The sequence below is a fragment of the Aspergillus puulaauensis genome, chromosome 2 (genome assembly GCF_016861865.1).
Source record: "Aspergillus puulaauensis MK2 DNA, chromosome 2, nearly complete sequence".
Taxonomy (NCBI): domain Eukaryota; kingdom Fungi; phylum Ascomycota; class Eurotiomycetes; order Eurotiales; family Aspergillaceae; genus Aspergillus; species Aspergillus puulaauensis.
This window is the reverse complement of record NC_054858.1, coordinates 2,952,095-2,976,638: the sequence shown is the minus strand read 5'-3', so window position 1 is coordinate 2,976,638 and position 24,544 is coordinate 2,952,095. Positions and strand designations below refer to the sequence as shown.

The 24,544-nt window shown below is 50.7% G+C and overlaps 6 protein-coding genes across 6 annotated transcripts; 5 read left to right on the top strand and 1 right to left on the bottom strand.

Annotated features, from left to right (window-relative positions):
- Positions 1 to 240: 240 nt before the first annotated feature.
- APUU_21205A (putative C2H2 finger domain protein) lies at positions 241 to 1,678 on the top strand (the record flags this gene model as incomplete). The annotated part of the gene is made up of 3 exons (XM_041699932.1): positions 241 to 332; positions 401 to 1,607; positions 1,661 to 1,678. The coding sequence occupies 3 exons, from the start codon at positions 241 to 243 to the stop codon at positions 1,676 to 1,678; spliced, it is 1,317 nt and encodes a 438-aa protein (XP_041552967.1).
- Positions 1,679 to 2,387: 709 nt separating this feature from the next.
- On the bottom strand, positions 2,388 to 4,717 carry APUU_21204S (putative DUF21 and CBS domain protein (Mam3); the record flags this gene model as incomplete). The annotated part of the gene is made up of 4 exons (XM_041699931.1): positions 2,388 to 3,375; positions 3,431 to 4,100; positions 4,161 to 4,377; positions 4,460 to 4,717. The coding sequence occupies 4 exons, from the start codon at positions 4,715 to 4,717 to the stop codon at positions 2,388 to 2,390; spliced, it is 2,133 nt and encodes a 710-aa protein (XP_041552966.1).
- A 3,843-nt stretch (positions 4,718 to 8,560) lies between these two features.
- Positions 8,561 to 10,885, top strand: APUU_21203A (uncharacterized protein; the record flags this gene model as incomplete). The annotated part of the gene is made up of 1 exon (XM_041699928.1): positions 8,561 to 10,885. One exon carries the CDS (start codon positions 8,561 to 8,563, stop codon positions 10,883 to 10,885), a length of 2,325 nt encoding a protein of 774 aa, XP_041552965.1.
- Positions 10,886 to 15,422: 4,537 nt separating this feature from the next.
- Positions 15,423 to 17,425, top strand: APUU_21202A (flavin-containing monooxygenase; the record flags this gene model as incomplete). The annotated part of the gene is made up of 6 exons (XM_041699927.1): positions 15,423 to 15,510; positions 15,571 to 15,693; positions 15,750 to 15,829; positions 15,889 to 16,207; positions 16,268 to 16,906; positions 16,962 to 17,425. The coding sequence occupies 6 exons, from the start codon at positions 15,423 to 15,425 to the stop codon at positions 17,423 to 17,425; spliced, it is 1,713 nt and encodes a 570-aa protein (XP_041552964.1).
- A 1,168-nt stretch (positions 17,426 to 18,593) lies between these two features.
- APUU_21201A (uncharacterized protein) lies at positions 18,594 to 20,569 on the top strand (the record flags this gene model as incomplete). The annotated part of the gene is made up of 3 exons (XM_041699926.1): positions 18,594 to 18,659; positions 18,723 to 19,149; positions 19,200 to 20,569. The coding sequence occupies 3 exons, from the start codon at positions 18,594 to 18,596 to the stop codon at positions 20,567 to 20,569; spliced, it is 1,863 nt and encodes a 620-aa protein (XP_041552963.1).
- A 673-nt stretch (positions 20,570 to 21,242) lies between these two features.
- APUU_21200A (TAPT1 family protein) lies at positions 21,243 to 24,263 on the top strand (the record flags this gene model as incomplete). Its single annotated transcript, XM_041699925.1, has 1 exon — positions 21,243 to 24,263. One exon carries the CDS (start codon positions 21,243 to 21,245, stop codon positions 24,261 to 24,263), a length of 3,021 nt encoding a protein of 1,006 aa, XP_041552962.1.
- Between the last annotated feature and the right edge of the window lie 281 nt (positions 24,264 to 24,544).

Here is a 24,544-nt window from a genome sequence, read left to right as displayed (position 1 = left end):
AGAACCTCTTCTTTTTTGTGGCGAGTATTTAGAGCCGAAGCACGAACGTCACGTCTTAAAGACAGGTGGGATCCCACTTATCTGCTGTTATCGTCTCCATCCACTCTTATCTGTCCCGCTCTGTTGTGAGCGCAGCCGATAAATATTTTCTCGCCTTCCCACACACCCCGCCTCGATCACCAAGATCTACCCATATAACGCTCCATTCATTCAACAGCGAAATTAACGATTGCTGAAACCATGGCGGAAAACCTACCATACACCTGCAACACTTGCTTCGTTGCATTTCGCAGCAGCGATGGCCAGCGCGACCATATGCGCACAGATTGGCAGTATGTTATCGGCCCAACCTATTCCACTTGCAATACCTAAGGAATGTATTAACTTTTTGCTCGACTAGTCTGTATAACATGAAACGTCGAGTTGCCTCTCTACCTCCAGTTTCCCAGGAAATTTTCAACGAAAAGGTTCTTGCTGCCAAGGCCACCTCCAACGCCGCCGCCGCCAAGGCCTCTTTTGAGAAAACATGCGCCGCTTGCCAGAAGGCGTTCTTCAGCGAAAACTCCTACCAGAACCATGTGAAGAGCTCGAAACACAAGGCTCGTGAAGCGCGACTAGGCAAGGACAATACCGAAGATGCTGCCTCGGTTATGAGTTCGACGTTCTCCCTGGGAGAGCCTATCAACAAGCCCCGCGATGGCGAGGCTGATGTGGCCAATGTGACGGAGGGTCTTAAGGAAACGACGATTGAAGAGGGTGATGAGGATGAGGAAGTGCCCGATGCGGATCCCTACTCATCTGCTCACTGTCTATTCTGCAACAACGAGTCAGAGAACCTTGAAGAGAATACCGACCACATGCTCAAGAGTCACGGCATGTTCATTCCTGAACGGTCATATCTTGCAAACCTAGAAGGCCTCATCCATTATCTCTACCGGAAAATCAACGAGAACAATGAGTGTATCTACTGTCACGTCATCCGAAACAACCCCGCCGGTGCCAAGACGCATATGAAAGACAAGGGCCACTGCATGATAGCCTTCGAGAGCGAAGCGGAACAGATCGAGATTGGTCAATTCTACGACTTCCGAAGCACCTATTCAGATGATGAGAACGACGACGAGTCCGTCGAGATGGTTGACGGAGGCGTCAAGGTAGAAGTCTCAGATGCCGAAGACGAAGGCTGGGAAACAGACGCATCGTCCGTTGACGAGGATGAAGACGGAGGTTACGCAAAGAACACACCCGCCGCGTACAGGACCGAATACGAACTTCACCTTCCATCTGGCCGAACCGCCGGTCACCGCTCTCTCGCCCGTTACTACCGCCAGAACCTGCACAACTACCCCACCGCCGACGAGCGATACGCTCGCCAGCTCGCCATTGAAAACGGCGAGATCGAGGAGGAAGAGAAGCCCCGCGGCCGCAATGCTAACCGCGCCGTTGTTACCCGCGCCAATGGCGGAACTGGCATGATCGGGGTCACAGACATCGATAAGCGCAATGTCGTCGAGAGCGAGCGCAAGGAGCGCACTCGTGCCATCCGCCAAGAACAGCGGTATACGGCACGTGTCAACCGCGCTGCTAACAGCCAGAAGCACTTCAGAGTAAGCCTCCACTATTCCCTTCCTATTGCGAACTTAACTAACGACGGCAATAGGATCCCTTGCTACAGTGATTTCGCATTTGGCGGAGTGGTGGTGTTGTTGTTGCTGGAGTGGTTTCGGGGAAGGTTGCATTGCATTTTAAAAAACAAGTTTTGACGAATTGATGAAGTTGGATCTTATGGAGGTGTCCATGATCATAACTACAGAGTAAATGGTTAGACCAAGGTTATATAGTTGCCGTCGATGAATATATTAACCGCCCACCTTGTCCCATCAACGATTCTTAAGTTTGTAACCAACACTTCATGTAGACGACATACTTCTCAATACGGCAGCGCGGGAGCTGGGGCTTATCTAGACCCCTGGCCACATATAGACCAGTTCAAATTCTACGAAGGTGCATTGTGTACCCAAAATTCAAGAAAAGGGAATATGGTATGATTGGTTGTATATAATATGTATGGAATGGTGGACAAATGGGCAGAAACGTGAACCGGCGCAGAGTCAACGAATCGAAAAAAAAGACATGTAATCGCCGGATCTAGATTGGGGCGGAACCAAATAATATAATAATAATATATAATAATAATGTGCAGTCAACAAACAAGTCATACCATCGACGAAGGCACGGCTCTCGATGCACAGCTATCGAAAGCCCAATAGGGATACTTTGCGTGCTCGTCAGTGGTACTGAAATTTTGCGTAAACGCTGGGACAAGAAAAGTAGTTTTCTGACCGGCAGAGCAGGGAATAGGAAGACTGAATACGTAATAACCTGGGTCAGGGCAATAGGGGTGTTGCTTCCCCACCGTTGGTCTCGCGGCTCTTTTTATGCTTTCGACGACGTCGCTTCTTCTTGGATTGCTCTGTATGATCACCGTCTGTTTCGTTCAAGTCGACGACATCGCTCCCCTGGCGTACTGGGAACTTGGCCCTAGAGGCCTCGGCATCTGAAGAGCTGTTACTGCTCGTAGTGTGTAGAACAACCTTCCGGATACCATTGACGTCGACTATGTGTTCTGTGATGCTGCCACTCCGAGCGGGCCCTCGGTGAACGTAGCTCTGGCTATAGGTTTGATCTCCATCCGGGGAGTCTCCAGATCCAGCGTGTCGGCTATGTGCAGATTGTGGCGCGCTCTCTTGTTCCTCGTTAACCTGTTCGGGAATTGATACAGGGGGGGCACTCTTTGCGGGGGACTCGGAAGAAGAGCGACCGGTGCTACTCATTAGTAGAGCGTGGGCACCGTCTCTTGGGTTTAATCCGCCAGAAGTCAAAGTTGGCTCGGATGCAGTGGGAAAAGAGGTGGGTTGACGACGGGTATGCGAATCAGTGCCAGAATCGATATCGGTCTGGCCCGAACGGGACGGAGATGTGCTTCCGCGTTTAATCTTCACGTTTTGATAACGCGTTTGGCGGGGTCGGCTAGCCAGGTTTGACGGACCAAGGTGCTTAAGGTGTTCACGAATATCGTCCGTCGATCCCAGGCGGGTGACAAGACCATCAGTTGAATTCCTCTCTTTATCTCCCAGTGACCGGCGGAGTTGGTAGCGTGCGAGAGGTGCTTCCACAGAGCTTCGGCGGCGGCTCACAGTGTGCCCAGTGGTGGCTGGAGAATCACCGCCAATGTCCACCAATGGTCCTTGAACAGGAATGGCGGGAGGTTCCTCTACGAAACGACCCTTCGGGACCCGGGAGTAAGGCGCAGGGGCCATACGCCGGATTGCCTTGTGGACATCCACGAAGACATCCGATTCGTCAATAATTTCCCTACAAAACGAAGTCAGTTTGGGCCTGTAACACTCTTATGGTTTCAGTTACGTACTCTCCGATTAGCTCCTCGATGACATCTTCGAGGGTGACAACCCCCAAAGCACCACGATCCTCACCAGGAAATTCCGAGACAAGAACCATATGTGACTTTCCTTCTTGGAAAAAGTTGACGATATCTAAACAGCTCGTCTCGGGACGGGTTTCCGGTAATGTCGCCAAGGAAAAATGGCTGACGGGTTTGCAATCCTCGGGATCATATGTAATGAGCATCTTGACTAGAAGCATGCCGATGAAGTTCCTTGGATTTTCCGGGGCGTGAATAGGAATTCGGGAATATCCTTGGGATAAAATGAGGTCCATGGTTTGTTCGTCTAGAATGGTATCCGCGGACATGGTAAAAACATCATCCATTGGGGTCATGATGGTGCCGACAGACTTCTCCTTGAGGTCCAAAACGGCGCTGATGATAGTGACCTCGTCGGAGTTCAGTTGTTCGCCGGCCTCGCCCAGTGTCTTGTGAAGGGTTACGAGAGTCTTCAGACCCGCCTTCTTGTAGGTAGTTCCGTGGTCCTCGCCTAGCAATCGGTCGAGCAGTTTGGCAATAGGCCAGGCAACAGGAGCCATGACATACATCAGGGCCAAGACACAGGGAGCCATCCAGGCACCGATAGGAAGACCGTATCGAACGCATATTGATTGAGGAACGATTTCACCGAAGATGACTAGGAACGTTCACAAACCCATTAGAACACAATGATGCACGAACAAGGGGTCTTATTTACCAATCAACACTGTACTGCCCAAAACAGCTGGCCAGCCTCCGCCGAGCGATCGGTCAAGGATAATAGGGAGAGTTTCGTTCGTGATAACATTACTGAGCAACAAGGTCACCAGCACCCAGTGCTTGCCGCGCTTTAATAACCGCAGAACACTGGCAGCACTTTTGCGTTCGGAGGGGCTATCGCCTGATGTTTGAATGACTTGAAGGTATACTTCATCCTGCAGGTTATCGGTAAAGACCGGAGAATTAGCCACGGGTGTTCCCAGAGAGTGAATATCGCGAGAGCAGTATACTGCGTACCTGGCCCATCAAAGCAATTGTTAACCCAGCGAATGCACCACCCGTCAGCACGAGGGCAGCGGCAACCCCTAGATACAGCCATAGACTGGCATCCTCCGTCGATAGTGGTTTAACTTCTGAATGGCCCCGAGGAGCAAAAGAGTGGGAAGTGGGAGCAGCAGAAACGAGTGAAAGTTGCGAAAAGCAAAGCATAAACAGTTTGCCCAGGCCCAAAGCGATGGGCCGGATGGCCAAGGAGCGATTGGCAGATATGGCCATTACCTGGGGAGCAGAAGAAGGGCAAAGGAAAAAAAGAAGAGAAGGGGAGGATTAGAGGGACATTCTGGAGCTTGGCCGCCAAGAGCTTCGGGAGGTGAGGCTAAACTAGTGGCGTAATTCCTGCAGCACGAGGAAGGCCGGCGAATGACGTGTGGATCGAAAGTCGGTTGGAAATTCGAGTGTGCAAACGGCGAGGGATGAAGGATCAATTGAGGTTAGAAATACGACTTCGAAGTATTATTGTGGGAGAGTCCTGACTTGGGAACTGCTGATTCTGAGTCCCCTTGCTCATGCACGCACCAGATCTGTCGCAGCTGAGGGTGCAGGAGTCTCCAAATCATCGAGAACATCACCAGCAAAGGGGCAATTTGGCGCCTGAGGCAGCAGGATTGTGGATCCCTCTTACCTAAGGCTGAGAGCCCACCAATATAATACCATTATATGATCCGCTACTCCCTATCAGGTTAGCGCGCCAGAGTCCAGGGTCATTTAGTGCCGTTTCGTTGACGAAGTTGGGTTTTTTTTTTATCTCAAAGTTTTCCGCTAGCGCTTTGACTTTCCACTCTAGATCGACCGCCACTGCGAGGAATCCTTTTCTGTGGTTCTCGTTCTTGAACATTCAGGCCCGGAAATCCAGGGTCAGCATGCTGAAGTATGCCGAGCCAGGTATACGTCCCCGTTGTCTCGTGTAAGTACGATCGTCGATTAAGCTGCACCTAGTGTCCCGTCGGTTTCAGGCAGATGGACACAATCACACGGGCCACCCTGGGGCCGGATGGCTTTCCGCCCCCGTTCGCAATTCTTCACCAGATCCACATAGTAGTAGTACGTACTACGGAGTACGTATATTGAACGCTTGACTCTTCTTCAAAGTATGCACACTAAGGTCCACTACCGAGTACCGTGTCTTACTCTTCCACGGGTATTTTCCGACGGGTTCTCCCACCGGCCGAAGCGTCCAGTGAGCAAAAACTGCCCTGATCGGCCTTGAAGACCCAAGAGAAGCTTTCGGTAAACCCGAGCATATTGTAGATATGGCCCGAATGAACTTTGACTCGCCGATGTTCTTTGCACTGTGCCGAGTCTTCCATTATGCGGCCACCAGTTAAAGTGTCGGGACTGAACTGGCCCCAGTACCATCCCAATGCTTTGTCCTACCGTTCTATGTACACCGGGAATCATAGCGGAGCGCAGGAAAATGCCTCCCGGAAACTTCCTGTGGCTAGTTGGTTCGCTGGACTTTTGTCAGCAAACTTCCAGGCCCAGGCGGAACAGGAGCCAAAGGAGTTATAGAAAGGCTGCGTACAATATCCACAATGGTAGAATACAGACCATCCGCCAGGACCATCAGGCCGAACAGAAATACTAACAGGTTGACAATCGGGAGGAGCAAGTTCTTCCTGGATCACTATTCCCCTTTGCGGATCAGCACGAACCACATCACTGGCAGCCAGTAAAAGGAAAATTCCGAGGTGAACAGAGCCGAAGCTACCTCTAGCAAGTCCGATAAAAGGGGGGTTGCCTTGGCGATTATCCAAGCTAAGATGGCGAGGAAAGAGATTAGGGAAATCCAAACGATCCAACCCTTGGGCGTGTTAACATATCGAATGACACTATTCCGGTACGCTCGACCAATAATCAGTCTGCCTGCCACGATGGTATTTATGGAAACCGAGATAAATGTGACAGAAAGTGCTCTGCCAAAGTCAACCTTGGATACTGTTGATCCAGCAGATAAAAGGGCAGGTGGTTTAACTCCCGAGCCGATGAAAGCGTAAATAGTGGCTCCAGTGATTGTATAGATGGAGATCTCCAAGATACCCGGCGTCCAGATCGATTTGGTGAAATCCTCGGGAGTATGCATCTCATTCGTGAACAAGAATTGGCAGGTTGCAAATGAATAGGCGAATACGATATTCGAATCTGCAACGAACGATTCGGAGAGTGAGATATCCTCCTTCGACAAGGCCGACCAATGGACCGCTCCTAGGCCGACTGGTGCATTGGTGCTTCCGATCCCCGTAGCAATAATCGTGATTCCGATGGCAATAATGATCGAAGCGAAATCGAAATATTCAAGAATAGCAAAATCCGCAAATGAGGACAGAAGAGCCAGCAAGAGGAGAATAATCGCCGAGACATCCCCAAAGAGCAAGGAGCAAATGTAACTGCTAGTGAGGTGCTTGTTCAACCCGCAAAACAACGGCAGCGCCAATCCTGTCTTAAGATCATCGTTATCATGACACCGTCTTGTCGCGGCTCCGGCCTCCTAGTAACTAATCGGCTGTCTCAAAGAGAACGTGGATGGGCGGAATCGCGGAAATACTAAGGTCGCGTCTGATTTGCTGGTGTTCGGTGATGTCCGTGCACAGCAACCCTAACTCGGGGCTGGACGGACAGCATGGACCACATCTTGACGAACAGTACGGCCACTGGAAGAGTTTTGTATACTGTATGAGTGTTCTCGTGCATTACGGTTGCCAGAAAAATATGGGAAATAATCCGAGTTATTGCCTACAACCGCGATATCCTTCCGGAGATACCCGCGACTGGGCCGTCCATCTTTTTTGTGCTCAATTGAATGTCATAATCTATTTAACAAGATATACTAATGTATTTCTCGGCTATTTTACTAATATACTGGAACCGCAGCAGATTAGGCTGGTGTCTTTCGCAGCTTCATGGCTGCAGGCGAGGCTATCGGGCTCGGTATTGGCAGTGTAGAAAACAAACGCCATTTTTGCCTTTTAAGCTGTGGATACCATGGAACATATGCTTCCTGGAGCGTCTAAGATCCATGAGACTAGGTACTTTGAGGAGGAGGGTTGATATCCCGAAGGGTGTTCAACAGTAGCATGTGGAGCGTATTGGGTGCTCGTAGGGCCTTTACATGACTGCTTTTCACCATAAAATGATTCTGTTGCTCGGATAGTTTACCTGCAAGATAGCTTAAGAGCAGCTGGCGGGTGAAGCATCTTAATCACGAGTCTAATTCCCGGTTACAAGATATGTAGCTGTTCTGATGAATACTACTCCATCTATTCGTGCCTGATGCCCTCCCCGAAGCAGGAGGCCGCTTGATAATTCACGTACATTTGACGGTTTTGCTTCACCTACATTGTTTTGTCTATCCAAACTGTTGCTGTACCTAACACTTCATCTCAGGCCATCCCAGCCATCCACGTAACTATAAGCTTCACTCTGTATTTCACTGTAGGCGGGATACTCCCAGTACTCGACATATGGAACTATCTGATACTACCCTGTTATCAACTGATCAATTGCATATTCATTGTGCTTTCCACCTTTGAGGTGAATTGCGAGCTCTGGACCTCAGGAGGTGGATCCCAACACTGTCCTCCGCTCCATTTCTGGATGAAAAGAGTTTTCCGGTCGACTTGCTCATTCACCTCCAGATTCCATGCTCAATTAAATGACGCAGTTGGATTGAGGTGCCCGTTTATTAGCTCCACTAATGAGATGTGTTACTGCGGTGGTTCATTCACTGCTGGGATATCAACCTCATCCCATTGGGTCCTTATTCACTCCCCATGAGTCCAGGCTACCATAACACTTGAAGCAATTCACTCACTTGATAACACTTTGACAGCCACCCTCTTTTGCAGGGTCTCGCTGAAGCCTCCCGTTTCTCTTTTTATAAAATCCCCCCTTTGCTTCGCTTCCCTCCATCCGTCTTCCAACTTTTCCCACAAATCCATCGTGTCACAGCACTTCTTGCAAAACACTTTCAAACCACCACAATCTATCAATCTTTCCAGATTCACTCCATTCAAAACACTTTCTTCTTACTTTTTTGTTTACCATAAACAAAACACCGTCAAAATGACTTCCGTCGGCGAACAGATCTTTCTTTTCGGATCCCCTGTCGACGAGCCTATGCCCGGACTCATGGAGGTCCTGGCTTACGCGGACCTGATGCTATCAGGTTCTCTGATTTTCGCCTTGGTTGTCATTGTTGGCATCCTCGGCTTTTACTGGGAGGCGGTCTACCCAATGGCCGTCTGGGGAGCGAACAAGCTCACCCAGGTCACTTGCGGCGTGGCCTCCAAGGCGGGCTGGCTCTTGAAAGAGCTCCTATCAGTCCGATCGTATGGCGATCTCAAAGCCATGATCGGCAAGGCTGAGGCGATACTGGCAATGGCAATCTCGCAGAGTCTCGTGGGTCGAGTTGTGTCTGGCATCATCGACTTCTACTTCCCCGGCGACTGTCCTGCAAAGACCATCATTAGGATCGGTTTTACATTCATCGCCTACATGGCTGCGGACGTGTTTGTTTTCCCTTTTGTCTCCCACTGCTTCACCGGCATCTGCGATGCCATAAGCGTGGTGGTGTTTGACACCAGGGATTATTACCCCGACATGCTCCCTGAAATACCCCATGCCGATATCGTTTCGGGCGTTGCCCTCTGTCTTCTTCTCCTCTTCGTCGGCGCTTTCTGGTTTTTCTCTGAGACCGAGTCCAGCGGTCCAGTATCTCACAAACCATCCTCCGCATCATCTCCCGCAACCCCGACAGAGGGTAACAAAGCCCAAGAGCCAGCCCAGCCAGCCGCAAACCCCACCATCACATCCCCGTCCACCTCTACCAACACATCCTCCGCCGCCGCCGCCGCCACGTCCACCTCGTCCTCGCCTTCTATCTTGCTCCCCTTGCCAACCTTTAGGGATATGCACTCTGCACTTAAGAGCTGCAAATCAGCCCTCAGAAAGGAAAAGGCCACAGTCAAGGAAGCTGAACAGGTGATCAAGCGCCAGTCCGACGAAAAGGAAGCGCTCCGACAAGCCCTCATCCAGAAAGACTACCAGCTTCGAGTTGCCCGCAACAACTTGAAAAGCACCGCGGTTCAGCAGGATGGGAAAGTGCAAGTCCTCAAGGGCGAAGTGGGCCGGCTCAACGGCGATCTCGACTTTCAAACCGAGAAGACCTTTCGCGTGGAACGCGAGGTCGCAGAGCTTCAGGATCGCTTGGAACAACCGGCTTTGGATCAGGCCTTGGTCAGCCAGGCCGTGTTGAAGGAACAGAGCTTCGAGGCAGAGAATTGCTCCGCCAGCGGCAATTCTGAGCGAGAGGCGTACCTTATGCGAGAGGCGTACCTTATGGAGCAGCTGGAGCTGAAGTCGCAGACCGAAGACAGGCTGCGCAGCGAGTTTGAGTCTCTTCGAGCGGGCATGCAAAGCGAGATCGAGAAGATCCGAGTTCAGTATTCCCAGGAAGCTCTCACGAGCGTGAATGAGGCCAAGCAGATGCTAAGTAAATCCGAGGAAATTTTCCAAAAACAGCTCCATGCGGCGACTGAGGACGCCAAAGCCAAGGCGTCAGTGGTGAAGGATCTCGATGAGCAGATCATGTGGCTTAAGGCTGAGGTCCTCGGCGAAAAGTCGGATAAAAGTGATCTCGTGAAAGAGGTCAAGGATCTCAAGGAGCAGATCCAGGAGCTTAAGGAGACAAACCTGGAACTGGAGCTACTTGTATCTGCCGAGCCAGCCCAGCCAGCAGTCTCTAAGCCAGAACCGACCGCCGAGGAGGACCAGCCAATACTGGCTCGCTTGGGAGCCCCGAATCCCCAGGATGTCGGCCACGAGCTTATGAGGAAGGGCGCCGAAGCCCTCGCTGCCCAGCAGCGTGTGGACTTCGAGCGCCGGATCCAGGAGCGCGAGGCGACGATCAAGGATCTTACGTCCAAGGTCAGCGATGGTCAGAAACATGTCCAAATCACCACAAATAATATCGAGAGGGCAAATAAGACCATCCAGGACCTGAATGCCGAATTAAAGGCATGCAGGGAACAAGGGGCATCCCAGCAGCAGGACGCGGACGATGGGAAAGCCGCCGAGCTTAGTCGGCAACTGGGTGCATCCAGGGAGGAGGCAGAGGCAAACCGTCTCGAGGCGGTTCGTGCCATCGAACACATCAAGATGCTCGAGGTGCAAATGCGGGAGGCCCTGATGCGGGAGGCCCAGATGAAAGCACAGATGCAGGCCCAGATGCAACCAGATGATCAAAAGATCACGCCGATGAAGTCCTCTAACCGGGGCTCCATCGCCACTAAGCTCGAGCAGGCCAGAGTGGAGATAGTGACCCAGGGCAACACTATCAGTGACCTCCGAAAGAGGATCGCCCAGTTGGAGGCTGGCCAGGCGCAGTGAGTACTGGCCGGTGCGGTCGCGCGGACAATGGGAAGGAGGTGGAGAAGCTCCAATTACCTAGCCCTAAAGAATGGGAAAGCTCCCGACGCGAACCCGCCAACCACGACTCCGAAGCCTCGACGTTCCTTGACTACACCCAGCTGGCATGCAGTACAGATACGACTCTCACAAAGTGGGCGTCAACTCGACCCGTCGCGCTGAGACTTGTATTACTACGCGGGGTAATGAGACGATAAAGATACCACGAGTCATATCCTTAAGGTCAAGAGTGAGCATCGACAGGTTATGAGCTCCAGTGTAGCTCACCTTACCCCCTATTTTGATACAATAGGAAGAACCTTACGAGCGATGCAACATCTCAAGGCCTCTCCAGACCCACGATTCGGCCCCGTGAACCTGACTTTCATGATACGATGCATTCTGCGACCTTTGCCAACGGCAACCACAGATAGCACAATAGCCGTATCAACACTACAAACATATCCAACAATATGGCCAATTCCAACAAAGCTTTTGGGGTCATGAATGGCCTTGCGGGAATTAATCGCCTGCCCCAAGTCAACGGGATGTGGACCAAGAAGATCCGGATTGGGACAACGCGGGAGACGTTGCGGATCAATCGATATTTGGAAGACCTATGATGGAAGGTCGAAGTCTAGGTGAACCTTGCACAGTAAAGGCGACGGGGAAGTTCGAATCAGAATCCTCGGTCACCCAGAGAGGTGGATATGATACTGAGCCACCCAACCACCGAAGCCATATATGACATGGATGCAACCAGTGGAATTCCAGAACTACCTTGCCGTCCTCTCAGCAGCCAGTGCGTTTGGTGATGTTAGTTCTCCGGCAGCTATTTCTGCGCTCTGTGACCTTGTTACTGCTATCATCATGCGCCATTTCGGGATGGCAAAGCAGCACGCAGAGATCTGCGCTGGTTAACGTGAACCTTGACTTATTGCCGTGATAAATACTCTCCAAGCCTCCGATCACAAAGTAAGTTGATGGTCCTGTCACGATAATTACGGTTTACCTTACTGACCTTTGCAAAGCTTGATCCTAGCTATGTTGCACCTGGCCCAATTCCGCAATCAGGTTCCCAGGACAAAGCCCCTCTACAATCTCGTGTGGATTACCAAAATGTTCCTGAGGCGGCGTCTGTTGCAGATCGGACCGAGCGGAGGATTGTATACAAATACAAGTTGCAAGCGGCCAAGATTAGGCTGGCTGTTGATTGAAAACAAAGCCTCCATGCGAAACTGCCGGGGGCAGATAGGGAATACATCCCATCTCCACCTCTTACGAGGGGCGGCTTCTGCCTTGCCCTAATCACATCCCTGGTATGTTGCTCCCGCCCGTAGATCCCGAAGAGCCGTGGCTAATCGAGCCCCAGTTACATCTACAACCCTGTCCTGGATGAGCAGGATGCGAATTATGCCTCGGTCATCTTTTTAATTACCCTCCGTCGCACTGCACTACAATCTCGCTACCAATTGGGCCGTTCGTTGAAAGGCCCAACGCAGCCAGTGACGACGCCAGCTTTGGGGCAGGGTCTGATTGATATCTCAACCACCATGCGCAGTTGAAGGCAATTATCCGGCCGATACAAAGTCCCGGTTTAGGTACAAAAGGGCACACAGAGGGCAGCTTGAATAAAAAGCGCCACCAAGAAGACGAACTGCGGTAAGACACTCCATGGCCTCTCGAACTACTCGAAGAACAAGTGTCACAATCAAACACATGAACAACGTCCCGATACAGGGATCGTGTCCAAAGTTGGCCATTCTGACCGCCGCTTCCTTCAACAATTCTTTTGCGATGAGCAACCGGCAACAAACACAACGAGTAAATCGGGGTCGATTTGAAAAGCCTCAATCCCGGGATCCCCACACTCTGAACTCATTCACTCCATGGTCGCCCTGCTCTCCACCCACGAAGCAGGTTATGACCAACTCGTGGTCCCGGGGTATAGAGCTATCGCGGATAACGCACCCCACACGATCTCGATCAAGAGCAAGACCATTGCCGTGCTCAGACCCAGAACAAAGACCAGAACCAAGGCCAGGACCGGACCCCAGGATACACCCTCTCAACCCTCATCGGGCTCTTCGGCTTCTCCTGATAAAGCTCCTCCCTCCTCATCCAAGTCCGTGAGCATCGTGCGCGCATGGTCTTTCGCCTCTCCACCGAGACAAGCGGGTTGCTTAGCGCCCTGTACTCATTAGGCTCACGCCCTCGATCTCAACGATCTCTACTTGCCATTCGCAACTTCAGCAGCTAAAGTGCCAAACTTGCACTTCGATCGCTGTACCAAGGAAAAAAACAAGCCCACAAAAAACCAAAAACAACAACAAAAAAAAAAAAAAAAAAAACAAGAAAAGATTACTTCAGGTTGCAATCAATCACAACGAGCAAGTCCCCTTCAGGATATGCTGCGAAAAGTTGGACCCGCATTGGTAGCTACGCTGCTACTTAACAATTCTACGATGAGCCACGAACTCATCCACTCAGGTCTCCAATCCTGACAATGTCAATGTGCTTGTCATCCGAGACGTCTATCATTCATCCAATGGCAGCACAATACTCATCAAGACAATTTGACCACGGAACCTGTTGCATGCGGCGAAACTACAACCGTAACACCGGGTGCGGATACCTCAAGTCTCTCCATCAAACTTTCAGGAGGGAACAAGACGAGGATTCCGAATCTGCACAAGAGGAGCACAACTGATACTCCGTCCACACTCAGCCACTATTGGTGGCGCAACTGATGATCCGGTCATCAAAAACCAGAAAAGAAAAAAAAAAACAAAAAACCGTTAGGGACTTAGTCCCGAAGACCTCAATGCTTTCGCCATATCCACAACGCAACTCGCTTGCTTCTTCACGTCAGGGTCTCGTTGAACCCCTCTGTCCACCTACCGTTTGCCATGCCGTGGCCTGAATGAAGGCCAACATCCCAACGGCATCTCTACGCCAAATGAGAAAACTCATAAACCGATGGTCATAAAGTGACGCGGTTACGGCAAGATCTCAAACCCGGAGCTCACCACCTCTAGATGCTAGATGCATCCGAGGCATTTGGATGGGCAGCCTAGCAGAAGCAAAAGGCGAAACGAACCAGAACAAAAAATCAAAAACCAAAAACCCAAAAAAAAAAAACCCAAAAAAAAAAAAAAAAAAATGAAAAATGAAAAATGAAAAACAAAGAGGAAAGGGAAAGGAAAAGGCAAAGGAAAAGGCAAAGGAAAGAAAGCGGCCCCGCGGGGAAAAGAATTGCCAACGGCAATAAAACAAAAACAAAAGAAAAAAAGAAAAAAACACTGGCATGTCTATCCAATGTGTGATACGTATCTATGCTCTGCTGCCGGGAAAGGTTGAGCAGGCTTGTTGGATGCAGATGTCGGGAGCCTTTTCCAATGTCTTGTATCACAGTTCGAGTGATCGCCCTATACTCCACAGTATTTAGGGCGAACCCGATAGCAATGTGGCTTCAACTCAGTTTGTTGATAGCCATCCCAACTTCTTATTGTGTTGTCCTTTGACGTTTGTGTTTTCTGTCTGCGTTCTGTTGCTGTCTGCGTTCTGTTGTCCTGCTGTATTATTTTCACTCTATTCTATCTTACATCAGGACCGTACAGAAGCATTGGGTGGTTCTCTCCATTCCAAGTGTGTAAGTATGATGCTATTTAATTACATTTGAGACAACAAGCTGACCCTCCGTAACTGAATGATCCGATCCGAACATCTCGACTCCGAAGCCCGAACGCGAAACTCCCCGGCCCCCAACGTTAATGCCCGATATGTGTTAAGGAACTCGATACTGAGTTTGGAATATGAATGGAGCGGGTGCTTAAGGTTGTTGACGGGAGTGGTCGTGTAATAGAAGGATCGGGGCTTACGGTGGTCCCAATTGAGGGGCGCAAGATAAATTAATATTTCAATATCGGGGAACGGTCGATTATAGGATAGTTTGGGACAGATTGGAATTGAACTGGGGGATGTTTGTACAGTAGTCGTTCTAACGGAAATGTTGTTGATATTATATATTTCCACCCCTGGAGCGCCGTAAAAGGCCCATTTACAACAAAGTACCACTAGTATCACGCGAATGGCACCAGGATTATAAATATACGGCTCTTTATCCTACCAGCATACTTGGAAGCAACCGAAAGAGGAGAAAGAAGCCGCCGTTGACATCGAAATTCCCCGCAGCTTTACCCTCGGAGCCCCCGCACTTCCCAACCAGCGCCATTACAAGAAGCAGGACCCAATCACCATGAGCTGTGATAGCATTGGCATGCGGAGTCAATCTTGGGATGCCAGAATATCCGAGGCGATGAGTCTTCCCTTGCCGGGGACCGGAAGTTGAGGGGCTGCCTGGTCTCTTCTGGACGCCGTGCGACCTGGCGCCTTCCAATCCAGCTGTAACACCGACAGCTGATTGCGGGCGGGTATATTAGAACTACGCATGCTATCTCATTTCTATCATCGACAAACATTATTTTTATACTTTTGACCGTGACGGTTGCAAAATACAATGGCGGACAAATTGCGCGTGGGCGACTGCCCGGGCAATAAAGACTATACTAATGCTGCGGTCGTCATCGTTGGAGCTGGGATATCGGGTACGTTATCTGCTGGATTACCAGTCTGCCGCGAGAGTTGGTTCTAGTTGACAGTTATAGGAATGTGCATGGCCATTGACCTCATAAAGCGCAACAAATGCCATAATTTTGTGATCCTCGAGAAGAGCAGCGGTGTTGGTGGGACGTGGCATGACAACAAGTATCCCGGGTGTTGCTGTGATGGTTAGATGTTACTTTCCCTTTTCTTTTTAGGGCATGCATTTAATTCATACTATTAGTGACGAGCATTCTGTACAGCTACTCGTTCGAACAGTCCACCAAGTGGTCGCGACAGTTCCCGGGCCAGGAAGAGCTCCTGGTAGGATACTATCGTTTCCCGATACAATTTTCCGCAGCAGGCTGACGACCCGTTTATAGATATATCTCACTCAGGTCGCTGAAAAATATGGGTTGTACAAACATATCCGCTTCAACTCGGAAGTCAAAGAGGCCCGATGGGATGACAACGAGATGAAGTGGAAGGTCAGCGTCGAAGTTTCTGGGGATAAAGACCACCAATTCATGCGTTCCTATGTCATGAGCTCGGATTTCCTCACGTCTGCTGTCGGCCAGTTGAATTTCCCGCGAGAACCCGAAATTCCTGGACTGAAAGACTTTCGTAGGAAGATGATGCATTCCGCGCGCTGGGATTGGACATATAACTTTGAAAATAAGCGGATCGCCATAATTGGGAATGGTGAGCTTCCCTCATACATGCAGATTCTGGGTGAGCGAGTTTGCTGATTATTCCTGGTAGGCGCGACATCCGCCCAGATTGTCCCGGAGGTGGCCAAAGTGGCTTCACACCTCACTGTGTACCAGAGGACTCCCAACTGGGTTATTCCTCGGCTTGACTCTGCTATATCGCCTCTCCAGCAGGCGATTCTGACGTACTTTCCTCCACTACGCATACGGAATCGCTCACTTACCATGGACTTCCGCGAAGACTTCCACGAAATCATCCGAGATTCGCAATCAGATACCGCACAGCTGCTTCGCAAAATTTGCCATAAACGTCTGAGAGAACAATTGCCAAATAAACCTGAGCTGTGGGAGAAGCTCACGCCCAATTATGCTCTAGGCTGCAAACGACTGATCCTGTCAGACGACTACTACCCAGCGCTTAACCGAGAAAACGTGGACCTAGAAACTCGCCATATTTCACGAATTACAGATACTGGGATTGAGGTGGAAGGTGGTATTCTGCAAGAACATGATCTTATTATCCTGGCGACTGGATTTAGGACCGTGGAGTTTATGTGCCCAATCCAGATTTATGGCTCCAAAGGCCGACCACTTACTGATATCTGGAAAGATGGGGCGTCTGCCCATCAGGGAGTAACTGTAGAGGACTTACCGAACTTTGGGATGTTTTATGGACCGAATACAAATCTCGGTAAGAGCAGTTACAGCGGAATATCTTCCTCTTTTCAGTTACTGATAATACCTAGGCCACAGCTCAATTATACTCATGATCGAGTCACAATCACGATACCTCAATGCCCTGGTAGGAAAAGTGCTCCAGGCCCGTAAACAAGGAAAGACCTTAGCTATAAAGCCGGATATCAAAGCCCTGAAAAAGTACAACCGAGAGCTCCAGGACGCTTTAACACAAAGCAGTTTCGCAGATTCGAACTGCAGCAGTTGGTATAAAACCGAGGAAGGCAAGATCACCAATAACTGGTCTGGAACCGTGGTCGATTATCAGCGCAAATTATCGCAGGTCCACTGGGAGGACTATGTTATAGAAGGCACAGCAGAGGATGCCGTCAGCCCTCGAGAAACAACACACGTCGGACGAGTGCGGGAGGAGACATACATCACCAATCGGTCCTTGGCGCTGACAGTGGCGAGCGTGTTGGTGGTCGTTGGCGGGGTTCTGGCCCGTAGTTCCAGTTTGCTGCGAGGTCGCTGAGAATGCTTAATCGGATGCTATTAATATTGTGTCACTCTGTGGCTATCAGGTGTTTGATTTCAATTGTTATGGTGGAGCCTTAAGGCTGAGGCCCTAACCCGACTACGCCCAAAGAGGCAGGTGCCCTGTTTCTTGGGGGATAAAGTTATGAACGGGAACACAGATGAATCAGCACAGTCATCCTTAGTTAGCTCTATTGCTATCAGCGGCCAGAGTTCAATTAATTATTATTATAATTGTGTATCGTCTTGCCAATAAGGATAAATGTAGCGAAATTAACACGGATAGCAGAAACACCACTCGCGAGCTGACCTGACAGGCGCTCTGGTTCCGCCAATGGAAGCTTGTGAATGTGCCGTCATTGCTGAGTTGTGCACTAGTCCCTGGCTAGCGGTTAGTCGAACTCCAAACAATCCCTGAGATGGCCCCTTCAGCAGTCGTTTCAGCCGAGAAATTCCCTCAGGCTTTCTTCTCCTCTCGTCCTCCCCTTCAGCTTCTTATCTGCTTCCCCCAGCTCCCTGCCATTCTTTCTCTCCATCCCCAAACACTCCATTTTCCAGACTCGCGTCTCCTGTCGCTCGTTGAACAATAAATTGTCCCGCAGATCTACGCATCCACTCATTCCCCTCGTGTTTCAGAACCCCCAGCGGTTGTCTCCCCACTCGGGATCGCCTTGGTTGCCGAATCCCTACGCGCCGCCGCCAACCTCCTGTTGAACTGTCCCCCTTCCTTGGCGAAGCGAAGCGCCGACTCGCAATCTGCATTCCACTGCAGCAGCTTCGCAGCTTGGGCGTCATCATCCGTGAGACCAGCTGAAGGGCCTTCAGGGCATGACGCGCATTTGAGTGTTGACTGGTTTCTGCACGCATCCCTGAAACATTAGCAGCAGCGCTTAACTATCTGATGGCAATGCATCTTTGAGAACCATCGTTGCCGCTGTTCTTCAGACTTCGCTTGCGTGTTGTCTGTCATTCTTTATTTAGAGTCGTTCGTTCTCAAGAATCATTCCAGGCACCTCTGCTTGAACTCTTTCCCCTCCTTTCGCTACCTTTACTGTGATCGCGACTTCGACCCGGCTGGACCGACGAAGTCAGTTGATCCCCTTGTCTCGCATCGATCGCAATTCATTCTTTTACTGGTGTCTGGCCGGGCCAGCGCCTAATACACAATGCCTTGCTGCGGCGATCGAGAGAAGGGCGGCCCAGTGGCCTTGGAGGAACAATGGGACTATATTGTATGCGCCTGTGTCTTCTGTTATAGGTGGTAGGATTGTTAACTGACTCATGTTGTTGTCTAGAACCTCAATGACTTCAAATCGGAGTCTTGTCTATCGCCATTCTCTTACTTCTTTTTGTTCGTTTTCCTGCTCGTTTCGCTCGCTGTTTACGCGGTCGACACTTTTACCGCCGTGACCCTTCTGGCGTTTTCCCGCTGGGCAGGGCAGATCGAGCCTGCCATTCCTTTCGAGTATTCTCGATGGATATTCGCCGCTTGTATTCTCCTCTCCTTTGCACTTTTGGCCTGGAGATGGCTTCATGCTATCCGAGCGATACGTTCTGGGAGCGTTGCGCAAAGCTATCTTGATTCCCTCGCTGCCCGAGTCCAAAGTGTTCGCACGGGGGAAAATGGTCGCGGCTGGAGGAGGTTCTTGGTTTTTGGAGAGCTCACCAAGAGTAAGAAGGGAGCTGAATATGCCGCTTTATTTGCATATTTCTCCTTTGAAAGTGAGATTGACCATTGTGCTTTTTGGGCTGTATTTGCTAACAGTATGCAGGTTGGATGAATACTGTCCTCGCCGATGGGCCACGCCAGGTTGTTAACGCCATAACTCTCTATTCAGTGGCTAAGATGGATTTGCTTCCTGGCGGCGAGAACGCAGTTGAGGAAGACAAGCCAGAAATTCTACAATTCTTCGACAACATCAAAATCCTCGCCGATGAAAATAACCTGCGCGCTCTCGTTTTAGCCGGTATGGTCTTTACAGTGGTTATTTGGGTGTTGTCAATGATCAAGCTAATAATTGCGATCATTCTCTACCTACTTTTTCTTTTTCACCATATACCCGCACAGGATGGGACACTGAAAGCGTACTGTCATAGAAAGATCAACACCAGACTCAAGCGGATTGTGCGGACCAAGGTGAACAAGGCTCTGGCAAAGGGTGTTGTGTTGCAAGACCGTACTCCAACTAACCCGAACATGGGAGCCGATCGCAAACCTACGTTACCTGTATTTGGAGACGATGACAAGACACCTATTGTCTCGACTCTTTCACGCACGACGACTGAAGCGACTATGACTACCCTCCCCGCATACACGTCTCGCCCTGGAACGGCAGCCCCTCGGGAGCGTCAGCCAACTCTCCCTGACGTGGCCACTTTTCCTGAAAAGCCCTCGCTTAGCCGTACGGTCACAGAATCCTCTGCCTATTCTGACCCTACTTCAGCTCCTGCGGTCTCTGCATATAGCCCGCTAGACCGTGGAGGTTCTCCGGCTCCTCCAATTCCTCCTCTTCCCAATAACGCTTCTTTTGCCCCGACGCGAAATCAGACACCGGTATCGCGCTCCAACTTCAGCCCCGGTCCTTACAATACCCGCGGGCCTCCTAGCCGTATGGGCTCTGCAGGTGGGACACGAGACCCAAGGGAAAGACGGGATCCATACAGCCCTGAGGGCTACGGTAATCCGTCATCGGGCAGTCCATTCTGCGCTTACGGTGCTCCTGTTGATCCCTACTCACGCGCACTCACGCCAATTGCTTCCGTGGCATCTGGCGATTCAGGCTCTATGCAAAGTTACACCCCCAACGCATACAACACTCGATACAACTCTCGTCCGGCCCCACGCCCCGCTAACCCTCCACGGTCTTTTACTCCGGGAAGTGAAGCGATGAATCCAGGTTCGCCAGTATACCCCAATAATGAACAACCCGTTAGAACATTCTCTCCAGTGAGCTCACGGGCACCTTCGCGGGCCCAGGGGGGATATACGCCCTACAATGCTTCGGCAAGAAATGTCGCCACGACACCATTTGAAGCAGGTCAAGACACTGTGAACAATTACAGTGGAAGATCTGGAACTCAAAATACCTATACTTCCCCAGCATACAACCCCCAACCGCCCCGTGGCCCAGACTACTACTAGCCTTTCCAAACGTGGATGGCGGTGCCGATCCAGACTTATAAAGGAAGCGACGCCGTACTGCATGTTTTAACGAATGCCTTGGAAGAGCTGGTCGTATCTTCTGCGATTTATGAATGAGTCAGTGTCTGGAACGCTTTCAATATACCCCTGTTTTATGATTGGAAGTTTTGGGTGCATTGGGTTGTCAATGCGAGCCAAGCGGGACCTTTGAGCATCTAGTTGACAAAAATGTACTTTTCTACTTGAATACGATACCCACCGATCGAAATATCTGTCGTTATCTTGTAGTTTGTAAATTGTAACTGCACTAGCACTAAAAGTACAAAGACGGCTCGCTCACCGCCTTTTAACGGTCTTTATCCGGAAACATTCCCGATGCCACGAGAGCAACTCAACTCCACAAGCTCTTTCTCCACGTTGCAATCACTGTCAGTTTCTCTCTGTTCCGGCCTTTTTAAACGGCTGCCGGAGACCTCGCTTGATTGCTTGCCATGAAAATTTCCTAACTTTCCCATGATACCTGCTTCCGCGTTGCAAAGCTGCAGCAGTCTCTCCTGCCGCGTGAATGCCAGTGTCGCCGCCGATAGGACATTAAATACAGCAGCTGGGCCACATATCATGCTTGCAGCACTATCAGCCTTTTTTGGTCTCTCCAACTGACATCTCGGTCGCGATGCCCGATGTAGATGGACTCCTCCATAGTCCCGATAAATGGCCACGCGACTCCGATCGACCCACGTCCAGGGTAGAACCTGGTACCTCTCCGCAAACAGACCCGCCTCACCCCAAGTACGAGCGCAGAAACTCGAATACCGAGACGAGAAATATGCAGAATGGAAGTCGAGCCCGGGCTGGGAGTAGTCGTGGTCGACGCGGGTCTGGCGAGGATTTGAAAAGTGGCCACTTTCCAGGGTCGCCTGATAAGACGTTCGGGTTTATGTTTGAGCACTCTCAAGAGGGGGCGGCTGCTGGGTCAGACTCAGAGCCTCACACGATGCATCGTACTTCTTTTGTGGATGTTCTTGAGAATGCTGAGGCTACTGCTGAGCTCCATCGATGGGTTCGTGACCGGTCTCCTTCCAAAGACAAAGACCGCGACCGCGTCCTCAAGCTCTCACCAGACAAGATACAGGAACTTATGTCGTCTCCTCAATCGATTCCTTACCGCGCAGCTCGTTTGGACCAGGATCAAGAGCAGAGCCGAAGAGTGGTATCCGATGGCCCCGCCTCATTGCTCCCATCGATTGAGTCGGATATTCCCGCCTTCCCCCCGAGTGAACCAAAATCCGCCGCGGCTGTGGAAGACAACTCTGCAACACATCCCGTTAGGGACGGTTCGAATAAGCTTGAGGGACTACATGGCTTAGGCCTAACATCACCTTCTACTCGGAACCGTCCGCATATAAGCCGCGCTGTATCAACCCCCCAGTCTACACGCAAACAGACTTTACCAGGAAACAATACCGAACGAATCGCACAGACGTGGACATCTCGGGCTAGACAGGAACGCCCTTCAGTTGGCCGTGAAGCTGAGCCAAAGAGCCTCAAAAGCCCCCCTCCGCCACCCGAGCCAACTTTGCCATCTCCCCTACCTCAGAACATTCCTCTACCTCCAGTCTCCATCCCCACCTATTTACAGCTGGAGCTTGCCTCCGGAAGTCCATCTCCACTGTACATCCATCGAACTGCTATGAGTGACTTCCCATACGAATCGGCGCGAGTCAAGTTGGAGCGACTGATGAACTTTCTGGTGCTTCCCCCCGCATTAGAGCAGGTGCTATGGTTTGGCATCCTGGCATGTCTGGATGCCTGGCTGCATTCATTCACGATTCTACCTCTTCGTTTTATCAAGGCGGTTTATATTCTGCTGGGGTCATGGGCCCTGAATTTGGCCGCCGAGGCTCAATTCTTGGGCGATTTTGTCAGAAAGGGGGTTGGACGAGTTTGGCGGCGACGAAACCGGAAGCCATCCGTATCATCAATGACAGAGACACCTCCAGTCGATCGTAACAATAAGCCCTCAAAACCAGCAGAACCGCGCCGGCGCTACCGTGCAGATACTCACCGGCACCGAAGGCAGAGGTCAATGCCGTCGGCCCTGCTCCCCGATGACAAAGCTGACATCCTCAAGGGGCTGTTGATGGTTACTACCTGTACAATCCTCATGTATTTTGATGCTAGCCGTATGTATCATTGGATTCGCGGTCAAGCAGCCATCAAGTTATATGTCATCTACAATGTTTTGGAAGTCAGCGACCGTCTTTTTGCTGCCATTGGCCAAGATGTTCTTGAGTGCCTATTCTCTCGCGAGGCGCTCGAACGTCGGCCAGATGGTCGAAGTAAGATATTTCGGCCGCTCGGACTCTTTTTTTTGGCACTGGCTTATACAGTCGTCCATTCCACCGCTCTTTTCTACCAAGTCATGACACTGAATGTGGCTGTCAACTCTTACTCCAATGCTTTGATCACTCTGCTACTCTCAAACCAGTTTGTAGAGATCAAGTCATCGGTGTTCAAGAAATTTGAGAAGGAGAATCTGTTCCAGCTCACTTGTGCAGACGTGGTTGAGCGGTTTCAGCTTTGGCTCATGCTTACCATCATAGCCTCGCGGAATATGGTTGAAACTGGTGCATTCCAGTTCGGGGGCAGCCTGCTCAGCACAAGTGCAGGTGGCGCGGACCCTGTAACAAATAGCACACCTCTGTCAACACCTCCAAGGTCGTCGACCTCGATCCTTCCCCAAGCCTTTACGCTTGTTCCATCATCTGTAATGGCCTCCATAAGTCACGTTAATTCGTTTCTGCCGGCGCTGGCTCAGGTTCTTGGTCCTTTCCTGGTCGTTCTCGGCTCGGAAATGTTTGTCGACTGGCTCAAGCATGCATACATCAACAAATTTAACAACACACGTCCAAATATTTACGGCCGATTTTTGGATATTCTCGCCAAGGACTATTATACCAACGCCTTTGGTGACCAAAATTTGACGCGCCGCCTCGGGCTACCGATAATCCCTCTTTCGTGCCTGTTCTTCCGTGTCTCGGTACAAACGTACCATATGTTCTTGGCTGCACTGCTTCCGCAATCGCCACCGTTGTCACCTTCATCCTCCATTGCAGTAGAGACCACGTCTTTAGCAACAATTCACAGTCAGTACGTACCGGCAGGCCCGGTACCCTCACCGCCACCAATTACCTTAGGAAATATTTTGCCCGCAACAGCAGCCCATGCATCGGCATGGTTTCGCCGAGCGCTTGCGAACGCAATGCCATCACCCGCCCATTCCGTCTATATCTTCACCGTTGTATTGGTTTTGACCGGCTTTGTCCTTCTGCTGATACTGAAACTTCTCCTGGGCATGCTTCTTCTTACATACTCACGATCCCGCTACAAGTCGATGAAACAGCGGGAGGCGGAACACTCCGCGCCGGTATCTTCCTCTACCACACCTAGCATACCAGAAGGAAATGGTGCACCACGTGCGCGCGGCTACGACGTAGATGGCGCCCGACGGTTTGGCGGCTGGGGAACCGTAGAACTTAACGAAGATCACCGGCGATGGATCTACGTTGACGATCCAGACAGCCTACGCAAGTTGAAGGAGAAGGAAAGCCAGAAGGGGAAGAGCTCACGTGGAGATGAGTTGCATCTGGACCATGTCCAGCGATACGAGATGGCCGCAAAGCGGATATGGTAACAGCGATACCCGAGCGATTTTGTATAAACTACCTGTATCTTAATATTTAGCTGTGTCTTACAAGTGAATCATTATTGAACGTCTGATATTTTGTGATAACTTGATTCTAAAGTAGTCACCGAAAATCCTTCCATGCATCTGAAATATACTCAAGACCTCGAGCCTAGAGATATACTCGACAAAAGTACAACCACCAGACCGCCATATCCTAGTTCTGACATGCATCATCTCACCAACGACGTATTATTTTGGATCGACACGTGGCCCAGGTGCCACTGCAA